This window comes from Panicum hallii, chromosome 8, assembly GCF_002211085.1.
Source record: "Panicum hallii strain FIL2 chromosome 8, PHallii_v3.1, whole genome shotgun sequence".
Taxonomy (NCBI): domain Eukaryota; kingdom Viridiplantae; phylum Streptophyta; class Magnoliopsida; order Poales; family Poaceae; genus Panicum; species Panicum hallii.
The window spans coordinates 260,258-272,338 of NC_038049.1; the positions used below are offsets into that span (position 1 = coordinate 260,258).

General features: G+C 43.2%; 2 protein-coding genes across 3 annotated transcripts; both read left to right on the forward strand.

Moving 5' to 3' along the window:
- The first annotated feature begins 2,892 nt into the window (after window positions 1-2,892).
- LOC112902383 lies at window positions 2,893-8,958 on the forward strand. 2 transcript variants are annotated; one of them, XM_025971440.1, is made up of 5 exons: window positions 2,893-3,595; window positions 3,681-3,838; window positions 4,108-5,348; window positions 5,453-5,547; window positions 8,042-8,958. In XM_025971440.1, exons 1-5 carry the CDS (start codon window positions 2,966-2,968, stop codon window positions 8,063-8,065), a joined length of 2,148 nt encoding a protein of 715 aa, XP_025827225.1. In that variant the 5' UTR covers window positions 2,893-2,965; the 3' UTR covers window positions 8,066-8,958. The 2 variants fall into 2 exon arrangements, 1 of the variants encoding a protein (XP_025827225.1); XR_003230570.1 differs by having other exon boundaries at window positions 2,894-3,595; window positions 5,453-5,756.
- Window positions 8,959-9,401: 443 nt separating this feature from the next.
- On the forward strand, window positions 9,402-10,198 carry LOC112902511 (two-component response regulator-like PRR37). The gene is made up of 2 exons (XM_025971634.1): window positions 9,402-9,779; window positions 9,869-10,198. The coding sequence occupies exons 1-2, from the start codon at window positions 9,402-9,404 to the stop codon at window positions 10,196-10,198; spliced, it is 708 nt and encodes a 235-aa protein (XP_025827419.1).
- The last annotated feature ends 1,883 nt before the right edge of the window (window positions 10,199-12,081 follow it).

Genomic DNA, 12,081 nt, shown 5'->3' on the forward strand with positions numbered 1-12,081 from the left:
ACAGTAAGGCGTGGAGTGCAAAACAAAAGGTGTTGGAGATGAGGTTTGGTACGTTCGAGGCTGCATATGATAATGTTCCTCGAATGCTGGCCGTCCTATGTCAGAGAAATCCTGAAAGCTACTATGACCTGAAAACTCTAGACAGAGGAGAAGGTCCGCCCCACATATTGCAGCGGGTCTTTTTCAGCTTGGGTCCATGCATTAACGCATTCCATCACTGCCGGCCTATCCTGTGCATCGACGGGACCTTTCTCACAGGAAAGTATAGATTGCAAATGCTGACAGCTATTGGAGTGGATGGAAACAATCAATTGCTGCCTGTTGCTTTTGCTTTTGTTGAGAGTGAGAACACAGACAGTTGGTACTGGTTTCTGGAACGGGTTAAGCTTGCAGTCGTTCGGGATAGGGAAGATGTCTGCCTGATTCATGATCGTCACGCCGGCATACTGAGGGCAATTCTAGATTTGCAGCAGGGGTGTGTGGAGACCGGAGAGCCGCCCAAGTGGCGTGATATTCGCAGTAGGTGGTGCATGAGGCATATCGGTGCAAACTTTTTCAGGCAATTCAAGAACAAGCACCTTATGGATATGTTCAAGAGGCTATGCAAGGAAACGAATCAACAAAAATTTAACAAGCAGTGGCAGAAACTTGATGAACTGACCGGGAAGAAAAGAGCCGAGGACGCATCAAAAAACATAACTGCACAGGATGAAGCAGAGGCTTTGTGCTCTTTGCCAACAGATACTGCACGTACTCGCAGAAGATCTGGGTCAGCGGTGAAAAAATTTTCTGAATGGATTGAGAATGAACCTAAGGAGAAGTGGGCGTTACTTTATGATACCGATGGTGCAAGATACGGTATAATGACCACCAACTTCGCCGAAGTTTACAATTGGGTGCTGCGAGGTGTTCGTGGGCTTCCACTGGTTGCAATTGTTGAATTCATTGTCCGCGGGTGTACCGATTACTTTCGGGAGCGGTTCAATAAAAATCAGGTATACATGCGAGATCCAGACAGAAATTTTGGATTCAAGGTAACAGAATACATGACTAAGAAGGCAGAAAGCGCCCGGCTACACCATGTACGGCAATGTGGAACACAGGAGCTCAAGTTTGAGGTATCTCCTAAAGATAGGGCGCGACATGGCATGAGACGTCAAACTCCTGTAAAGGAGTGCATTCTCAAGTTCGATGGAACTTGTTGTTGCTCATGCATGAGGCCCAAGTTGCTGCACTTACCTTGTTCTCATGTAATGGCTGCTTGTGCAGATATTGGACATCCTGTCGATATATATGTTTCACATTACTTCAGAAAGGAGACAATTGCTAGCACCTGGCAGTATGAGATCTATGGGTTCCGTTTGGTTGGATCGTTCACTGAGACAGCGAATCCTGTTATCTATATTCCAGACCCAAGATCATCACGGGTTAAGAGAGGACGCCGTCAGTCACGGCGTATTCGTAATGATATGGATGAGTCAGAGCTCCGTCCGAGGATACAACGCTGCAGTGCATGTAATCAGATTGGACACACGTATAAACGTTGTCCAACCAATGATGCTGGCCCCAGTTGTGCTGAAGCTGGCCCTACAGGTGATGCTACAGATGGAAGACCTCCGGTTGCATCAACAAGTGGGAGACGTCGCCGATCGAGTGCTAGTACGTCATCAGGCATCATTTAGTTGTAATTTTATTTACACGTTGTTTGCTCATATGTAATATTTGCTGCGTTGAGATTCTATCAGACCTAGATACGTATTTGTATTATTTGCCGCATTGACTGAAGACACAATATTTGGATTCATGTATTTGTAATATTTGTAATGTTCATTATCATATTATTTTATTTTAAATGGCTTCATGTATTGTACTATCGTAATATTTAGATTCTACGTTGCAAACGTTATCGTTTAACTATCTTCGTACGAGTTTTAGATACCGTAATCTTCTTTGGAAAATTGAATTAAAATTTTATGTGCATACATAAGAGTATGGCGAATGAATCTTATATTTGAAAAAATTCTGAATTTCAAATAGTTTCTGAAACAAATAATCTAAGAAAAAATATAACAAAAATGGGCCAGGAGCATAAGATTATAGGTTTTACAACTTTATAGGTTTTAGAACTTTGACTATATATTAGATATTAAATAATATCACATTAGAGAATAACAATAGATTTTAATTAGAAAAGGGTTATAATTAGGTTTAGTTAACATTTCAAATTTGAAAAATTCAAGACAAAAGAAGTTAAATTTACATCAAATTTGAGTTTGAAACTTTGCACAAAGGTACCTAGAGTTTATAGAATAGTCATACCAAACTTCATAAACAACAAAGCATGAAATCCTAAAGTTATGCATAAACTTTTCTTAATCTTAGTTTTAAAATAGGAGTAAAAGTATTTTGTTTGAAACTAAACTCCATTAACAAAAGTTATAGAGTTTGAAATCTACTTTCTAACAAAACTAGTTTTGCTATTTTTGGATTTTTCTGTGAATTGTTACGAATTTTGGAAGCCAGAAAACACATACACACGAAATAACAATGCACCAGGACCAGGTGGCATCCCGCCCAGTGGCCGGGCGGGAGGCATCCCGCCCAGTGGCCGGCGGGAGGCCTCCTTCAGGGACCACTTCGCGAATGAAAAAAGTTTTCTTATTCGCGAAGAGGTCCCTGGAAATTTTTTTTGAGCATCCCGCCCAACCTTTCCGCCCTCCCAGCGGGCGGGAGGCACCCATTTCCCTAAATTTCTCCAACTGGCACCCCTTTTTCGAATTTTGTTTTTTTTATCCCCTTTTTAAAAAAAATTCCATCTATGTCTATCTGTACGCGGGCCGACTTATCTAGAGCGCAGGCCTGGGCTGTCTGTTGTTGTTATTGACGGGCCTTTTTAAGGTCTACAGCCTTCTCTTCTTCTTCTTCCTCCTCCTCCTCCTTTGCTTGCCGCGCCGCCGCAGCCCAGATGGCGGCGCCGCTCCTCTTCTACGACCTCAGCCTCCTCCCACCCTCCTCCGTTGGCGGTGGCGGCGATGACAACTCAAACCCCTCCTCCTCCCGCCTCCAACTCTTAGCCGCCACGGCCCGCGCTCTCGAGCTCGGCTACGCCGCCGTCGCTCTCGACCACCCCCACCGCGGCCTCCTAGCCGACTCCAACCGCTGCCGCACCGAACCTTTCCCGCCCCTCTCCTCTCTCCCACTCCCGTCCTCCGCCGCTCTCCATCGCCGCCGCCTCGCCTCCCCCGCCTCCGAGCCCTTCCGCCAGTACACCCGCATCACCCTCTCCCTCGACTCCGCTGCCGCCGCCGCTTCCGCCGTCGCTCCCTCTGCCGCCCGCCTCCTCCGCACCTACGACCTCGTCGCAGCCCGCCCTCTCACCCAGGCCGCCTTCGACCACCTCTGCCAGGCTCCCCTCTCTGCCCAACACCTTGATCTCATCTCCATCGACTTCTCCTCCCACAGCAAGCTGCCCTTCCGCATCAAGCTCCCCATGCTCAAGCTTGCGCTGCAAAAGGGGCTGCATTTTGAGATTGCCTACTCCCCACTCATTTCTGCTGACATCAATGCCAAGAGAAACCTCTTAGCTGAAGTCAAGGTTAATCACACATCCAAATCCCACCCAAACCAACATTGGTTTCCGATATACAGCACTTATATCTAATAATGCGTTCTATTTTCAGCTCTTGGTGGATTGGACTAAAGGAAAGAATCTCGTCATCTCAAGCGCTGCTCACACTGCTTCCCAGCTCAGAGGGCCCTATGATGTCATCAATCTATCTGATTATTTGCTTGGCCTTCCCATCAACCGAGCAAAATCTGCAATGTCCACAAACTGCAGGTCATTTGTTCGTTTCTCAAGCATGCACCTTATTTTAGAAAATGTGATAGGAGCGAATGTGCATTGTATTTCAGTGTAACCCATTTGCAAAGGAGCATCTTGTAGTGCTGGTAAATATTTAGCATCCATTTGTTTTATTTAGTTTCAAATTTATGATTGCAACCTGCAACCAGCCATTCTGTCAAATTATGCCACCTACTTTCTACTTACAAAGGCAGCATATGTTGCCGGAATTGCAATGTGATACTGTGCCATCTGCTCATTGCCAGGTCACTTATTTTGAAGGCTTTGAGGAAGAAACATTTCTACAAAGAAACAATTAGAGTTGACAGATTGTTGCCAAATGAACAGTTGAGTTCAACAAAATTCAAGCTTGTTGATTGGATTGCTTGGAATTCTGTATCATCTGAAGGAGGGGTAAATCACCTAGAACCTTCTTCCAACATTGATGAACTTCCTGGTTCACCCATACATGGTATAATGGAAGGGTCATATGAAAAACCTCACAATTCTGATGTGTCTTTATTAGCTAAACAGTCAGAACAATCTAATGATCAAGAACAAATCCCATCTCAAACCCAAGAAGAGACACTACAAGTTGACAGAACTGAAGTTCTAACAGATTGCAGCCAGTCTCTCTTGCCAACATCTTTCAATTATCAAAATGCTGTTCTTGCGAAGGCTGGAAACAGTGAAGTTGTTCCGGATCCTTTCGTGCAGGCTGGTCCAGGTTGTTCTGTTAGTCCAAAAGGCGTAGTGAAGCATGTCAAATTTGTGAAGGATGCAATGGAAGTAGATGGAACAGAATCACGCAGTCTTGTTGTGGGTGACAATATTCCTTCAACTTGTGGTACTAGTATCAAGTTAACATGCTCTTCTGGCAGTAATCTCGAGGATCATGGTCCATGCCAATCTAGTGAAATCCTAGCCAATGCTAAATCTTATACCAAATATCACACTGATTGCGCCAGTAGTGAGAGGGAGAAAACCCTACTGGATCATGAAATTCCTTCTGGTTCTGTTGTTTTCCCTGAGGACAAGGATTTGGACCAGTCTAGGGGCATGCAAGTTGATGCTGAGACTTACAGAGGTACTTCAGAACTAGTAGAGTGCCCCCCAAGTGGGGTAGATGACGAGGCACCATTGGATCTTGCATTTTACTCGTGTCATAAATTACACAGGGATGTTACAATTCAGCAGAAAGTTATGGAGGGGAAAATAAAGCAAAGTATGGATGAAAACATAGAACGAACTGCGGAAAATGAGACAGAGTCCAATGACAATAAAATAAAAACATCTATTCCATTGAACCATGCGTTCCATGGTCAGGAGATCAGCTTGACTAGTTATAAAAGAAGTACTGACGCAAGTTGTGAAAGTGACGAGTTGAAACAACTAAATTCTGAGGAAACAAATGCTTCTTTGGAGAGAAGTGTTGCTAAAACACATGAGCTACTACCAAAATATTCTTATCCAAGTGGTAAGGTTGAGATGTCCACAATCAGATCAGGTACGATATGATGTCCAAGTGCTAAGTACTCTGTTTTGTAGAAAACGAATAATAAGTTGATTATCTATCTTCCAAACAAGTCTAAAGTTCTGTTGTTTTTGCAGAAAAGCAAAGACATAAACTAAGGCTGTACCGTCCAGCTTATCTTCCTTTCTTGGGCTTCCTTAGGTCTGTGCATTTCAAGAAGAAAATATGCAAAGTAAGAGGGCTGATCAAACACACGTGAGGTTTTATTTCACTTTGATAGGAATGTGGTGTCACTTACCATCCCTGAATCATTATGTAACAAGGGAAAATTGAAGAATTTCCCATTGAAAAATTTCAGTTTCAAGTTTCAACCTCAAATGAAACTCTTTTACCATCAGCTGTATTGTTATTGTACCCATGGAAAATAGTCATACCTGAGAGGTGGGAAAAATTCCTTTTTGGTTCCTGCATACGTGGTCTAGATCTTGAACTCTTCCCAGTGACACTATAAAGCTCTCAACTTTCATGTTTTTTTGTAGGGAAACTCTCCTTTCAGTTCCTACTTTCATGTTTTGCCAAACCAACCTTGCAAAATTAAGATATATATTGATCTGACCAGTGACTGTCGAGGCTGGCAGTTCCACTTGACCCACTATAATTAATACACAAGTTCATGAAATATGATAAATGGTGCAGTAGACATGTTATAAGTTTGTCCATTGTCTGAAAGGAAAAACAGTTCAAGGAAAAAAAATAAAAGATGTGTTGGTTTACTGTTTTGCCAATGCCCAAAGACATGGTAACAATTTGGTCATCTTTTTTTCACATAACAGGCTTAGTAATTCTGTATTAATTCGATTCTTAGGTGGTTTTACATTCTCTCAAGTATGATCGAGTTTACTGTACTTGTAAGAAAAACCTTTTTGTTGCATGTTTTTTTATGAAGTGTGCTAGACAATGCTATTTGTTGCATGTTTTTTTATGAAGTGTGCTAGACAATGCTAACTTACATTAGTGCCGAATCCAGTGTATGCTATGATTCTAGGAAGATATTAACTGTTAGCTCAATCTTTTTTTATCAGCCTGTCATGGGTGATGGGTCTATCTGACTTCATTCTTCAATGCCTGTCAATTGTGGGCTTTCATACATTCAAATTGAAATTTGAAGTAGGTATTGTTGCTAGGGGTTTGCCACAAGATGCTTACACTACTGAATTCTATAATCGCGAACGTTAGTTTATGCACTGGAAAACATTTCCATGTCTAGGCCTCTAACCTTGAAACAGCTTCTACGTAGTGCCTCAATTTGAGCAGCTTTTTCCTTATTAACTGAGAAGAAACTTGCATCTGAGGGTGCATGGCCGCTTTGTCAATGTTGAGATTCTTAGGGTTTGTTGGCTTTCTGAAGTAGCATCAAATCATCTCTATTGACTATTCGTCCTGCTATCCTATTTAACTAGGAACACTGATGCAGTAAACATAGCACTGGAACCTCTTAAAATATTCATGGCGATATGCTTTATAGTGATTGCCTTGGAATCATATGAAGCAATGGTACTAAAACCAAATGTACCATGTTCTGTTAACTGCATTTGGACAAATTGTGTGTCATTATAGTACCTGGAACCTGCAAAATTATAAATTAGTGTAAACAAATATTCTATCATATCTGTGCTCCCATGTTGCCCACAGTGTAACGAATCAACTAGATCAGTTGTACTGTTCTCATATGCCTTCTGGAAAGATTAAATTGGATATGTATATCTCTTGTTTTCTCTACTTTCTACTTAGTATTGTATCGATATAGTTCATGATAACTTGAACTGCTATCAATTTTCTCTTTATAGAGAAAGCATAGTAAGGATCTGTTTGCATTGCTGTGGCTTGTAAAAAGCACTTATTTGTTGATTTTAGATGCAGTGGTTAGTTCAGGTCATTATGTTGGGAGGTGTAACACCAAAATCCTACTAGTATTGGTAAAATATTCCTCTTTAACAAATTAGATTACACAGGGCAGCACATCAACCATACAATGACATGATTCTAAATTTCTAATGAATTTGATGTGAAAAGGTTCGAGAGACCGTGATCGTGATGAAAAGGCATACCCACCATTGCACCGCACCTGTAGGAAGATGTAGGACAGAACCAAAATCTTTTCTCCATATCATGCATCCCACCAGAATGAGAGGTCTTATCAGCCTTCACCTATGTGGTCTCCAGTTGAAGCTTATGACAGTTGGAAATCCTTCATCTATGTGGTCAAGCATATGACAGTTGAGATGGTCGACCAGTTATTCTGAACTTCGCATTGCATATGAATAGTGATTTACAATTTACATTGATATAAGCATCCTATTTGAGTTAATTTAGGAGGTTATGAAGTTCCTTCTACTTGAACCAATTATTTGCATAGTTGCATGTCTATATAGTCTGTTGTTAAGTTCTTCATACACATCAACTAAACAATCATTGCATTGCCACTAAAGCTATAGTGGTGTGACTATTTTTATAGTTGACCTAGTAGAAGAAAAGGAAAATCTAGGAGAACTGCGCACTATCCTATTAGTCCCACTTGTTCTCATTATCTTACAAGAATGATGCATTGACGTGTTGCTTGACAAAGAGGCATTGCCTCAGTGAAATACTGTTTTTCCCGTCTCTATGCAGCAGAAGTGCAAAATTTTTTAACTTGTGGCTGTTTTGGCATCTTGAACTTGATGCAGGTTGTGTCTAGATGGAAGTCGTAAGCACTGTGGTGTACACAATACAAGCAATTTGGCCCATGTCAAAGGCTAATGGATCTATGGTGCCCTTTGACTTTATCTTGTCGGTTGGCTAAGGCCACTTGAAGTCCTCAGGCTATGTCAACGAGGCACAAATTTTTGAGTGGGCTACTGTAGGGATTCACGAGAGGGTGTGGCCACAATAGGAGCAGGCAGTGCTGTGATTGGTTTAAAGGGACTCCATTGATGTTACCAACCAATTGGCAACTGAAAACAGCGTCCTGGGTCTATAGCTGCATACTTGTGTCCAATAGTTGCTTGGAACGAGACTGATTCTTGTGGGATTCAATCTTGTTTGTAGGCTGCATTGTTCAAATGGGGGCATCATATCATTTCTTCCTCCCCCACCAATAATCATGGGAGATGCCACTTCTGATTTTGGAAGCTTATCATGGGAGCTAGTGTGCTGGTGGACTTTGGAGGGATAAAAGTCTTGTCAAGGGCTGCTTTCAAGTTTATATAATCGTGATCATCTATCATTCAGTGAGCTTCCTATCTATTTGCATAATCTTTGGTTTTTCCAAATCTGGATGCCAATGAACAAACTGCATCGATTGCCTTTGTGACCATGCATACCACATATTCACGTTGCTGCGGTTAGGAAATGGTGAGGAATGTTAGAATCAGGCAAATATTTGGCATGCTGATTCCCCAGAATGCCAGAACTGGCCGTTGGACCAAGACATTTGGTGCCTGGTAGTGGTAGGTCCTTTCCCTTTGTTGCAGTGTGGTCAACTGCAAGCTGGGCATATGTACGTGTGTCCTGGTGTACAACAGCACAGGGCATGTGGTGTAAGGATGATGATATCATATCGAAAAAGGAGTTGATATCACCAACTCACTCATGTCTGCTTGAATCTCCAGCATTGGTAGGTGTTGCCTTTCACAATCTATGTACATGTTGAGATTCTCCTCCGATCCTTGCCAGGATTATTGTGCTTTTAATTTGGTGGCTGCTGCATATACGTGCTGCTGCATAACATGGACACAGAATTCCTGCCTGCATTGTGACTATGTGCGTAGTGCCCCCCGGAAGGAAATTCAGTAAAGCTGCCGCGCGCATACGTTTAGACGTTTAGTGTATGCGCACCAGCTTACATTTGTTAGGTTGTGGCAGCAGTGCAAGCCCATGCATGGTCCCACACGGTTTGCTTGCATTGTTCAAGTCTTCTCTACATAATTACCACATACTATATATAAATAAAACCCAAGAGGGAAATGGAAGCTCAACTCAACTAGACAACTAGTAGATGCTCAACCCAACAGGACACCAGTAGTGAGCTAGCTATTCGATGCAGTCATGTATCACTGGGGACTAGTCGATGCAGGCCATGAGGTGAACAATGATGCCATCCTCTCCTCTCGACCAGACACCTTGCTTGCCAACGGAGGAGCCTTCCTGCCATCGCCAGCGTCGGCCGGCTACATGCTCCCTCCCCTTGCCGCCCAGCAGGCCTTGTCACCGGCGTCGTACGGCATGGCCGCAGCAACGTCGCCTTTCCGCCGCGCCATGAGCACGGGAGACCTCCTCGTCAGGGACAGGGACAGGGACAGAGAGGAGGAGCAACAGGTGATGGCGGCGCCGGCGCCGGGGAGGTACAGCGCGGAGGAGCGGCGGGAGCGCATCGACAAGTACCGGAGCAAGCGCAACCAGCGAAACTTCCAAAAGAAGATCACGGTCTGCTTTGCATTTGCAATTTGCTGCAGTCGTCTTCTCTAACTGACATTTATATATATACATACATATATATAAGGAACGCAATGCAGTATGCTTGCAGGAAGACGCTTGCCGACAGCCGGCCGAGGGTGAAGGGCCGCTTCGCTCGCAACGCCGGCGATTGCACGGAGGCGGATGCAGACCACCATCGCGTCCAGCAGCAAGGCGCCGCAGCACCGCCGCCGCCTCGGTCAGAGTCAGAGTCAGAGTGGTGGCCGGCAGCGCAGCAGGACGACGATGCCAGCATCGACCTAGACGACGACATGCTGGCCGCCTACCTTGGCGTCTCCTCCATCAGCCTCTACTCCCCCTCCGGCGGCGCCGCCGCCTCTACTACTACTACTACTACGCTGCCTGCTCATCACCATCACTACAGCTAGCTGCCACCCCTAGACCATGCAACACTGTTGATCTCTATCTAGTACTAGTACTATTGCAAGCTAATATAAGCTAGCTGTAAGACATTGTTGATCGATCGATTACCTCGATATCGTTAAGTTCCTCATGTGCTCTGTCTGATCAACCCTGCAGGTACATCATCACAATGTGCTCTACTGGCTAAAAAAGCTCTATAAATAAATTTACTAGTCCTTATCAAGATGGGCCCCTATGTAATAAAAAATACGGCCTCTCCAACTTTTCCCACGGAGATGCATCATGGTGGTGCAAAAACAAGAAACAGGTGCAAGAAAGTGCTAAGCCAGCACCTCTTGTCCAACGTATTGCCCCTCTCCCCTTCTTCTTCTCTCTCATCCTTGCACTTTCTGTCTTTCTTAGTATACACGTTGGAGCTGCATGCCCCTAGTTTCATAATAGATCGAGTAAGATGGAAAGTTAGTAAATTTTACGTAAAAATAAAACAAGTTGGACGAGCACCGTGTGTCACCGAAGCTATCGAGCAAGCAATGTTTCCAAACTTAAAAACTCAAAAAGAAAAGCTAAATTTGCAAAATAAAAGATGGACAACCATACTGGATTGTTTGCCTAAGCTAGCTACCAGGAGTGTTAATTAATTGGCCGCGGACTCGTACTCATGAACTTAAACACAAGATAATTAACTAGGCTACTACTTTAACTAATATTTTCATTAAATTAATTAACATGAAAAAATCATCACGTACAACGGAAGAATGATTAGTCACTAAAGTCAAAAGTCCGTATACATATGCAGAAAAGCCTAACATCCCAATCGCAGAAGGCTGCTAAATCTGAATTCATAATTTTGGATTAGCATGCATATACCTACTCTACAAAGTTACCTGCTGCATATAATCGGAACCGCTGGCCCATTCACCCATGCATGGATCTCGCATTCGATTTTGCTTGCTAAATTATTTATCGATCTTGGGGTTGAATAATTACAGTGTCGGGTAGTTTTTGCTGAAAATCGATTGGATTTTATATAAAATCAACACTTTAGTGTGAGATTGCAAACAACACAACCCTTCAAAGCGTGCATATATATAAACCTATATATAGAGCACGAAGCTGCATCTCCAACTAATTAAATGAGCAATTGTACACACGCAATTGGCACAAATGCTATATTAAGAGAAAAAATTTATAACTTTAAAGATTAAGATCTGTGGTCAATGAGGACAGCTGTAGAGTCGTCTAAAGGATTTTTAACTTCCAAAATCTCTTTTGCTTACACTAGGGATACCACATATCATTAGGGATCAGTGCCAGATATAATAAGATGTCATAGAAAACTAGCTACTTGGGTTTAAGCTCCTTGCAAACTCAATCTGGTTCTGGCTCAGCACAGCGTTGGCAATCTGTAGAAGTAATTCGTTCCATACTACTAACTTATATTATACCCTATGAGGATTCTACGCCATGAAGGTTCAACATCTATGATATCAATCTAGGATTCAATATCTGCTGCTAACTTATAACCCTCATGTAACACCCATCCTCTAAAGCCACACTACCCAACCCTTCCGAGGGGCGAGCCCGCTTACACATAAACATATCCCCCTAGACTATATAAAGGCGGACAGAGACCCCCTCCAAAGGGAATCACCTAGGAGATCACCATCAAAGGCAATACAAACCACACAGGACGTAGGGTATTACGCTCTCGGCGGCACGAACCTATCTAAACCTTGTGTTCCTTGCACCTTTGAATTCCTGATCTCGGCGACACCCTATCTACAAACTCACCACCTCGGGGGTATCCCTCGGTGGGCGTGACGGTAAAACACAGACAGCTGGCGCGCCAGGTAGGGTGTTCATCGAGCTTCCACTGAAAAACTCGATG

Coding starts and splice junctions, on each gene's coding strand:
- LOC112902383 (XM_025971440.1), top strand. CDS start 2,966: ATGGCGGCGCCGCTCCTCTTCTACGACCTCAGCCTCCTCCCACCCTCC. Junction 3,839..4,107: donor GCAATGTCCACAAACTGCAG/GTCATTTGTTCG, acceptor GCTCATTGCCAG/GTCACTTATTTTGAAGGCTT. Junction 5,548..8,041: donor TCAAGAAGAAAATATGCAAA/GTAAGAGGGCTG, acceptor AACTTGATGCAG/GTTGTGTCTAGATGGAAGTC.
- LOC112902511 (XM_025971634.1), top strand. CDS start 9,402: ATGTATCACTGGGGACTAGTCGATGCAGGCCATGAGGTGAACAATGAT. Junction 9,780..9,868: donor ACTTCCAAAAGAAGATCACG/GTCTGCTTTGCA, acceptor AACGCAATGCAG/TATGCTTGCAGGAAGACGCT.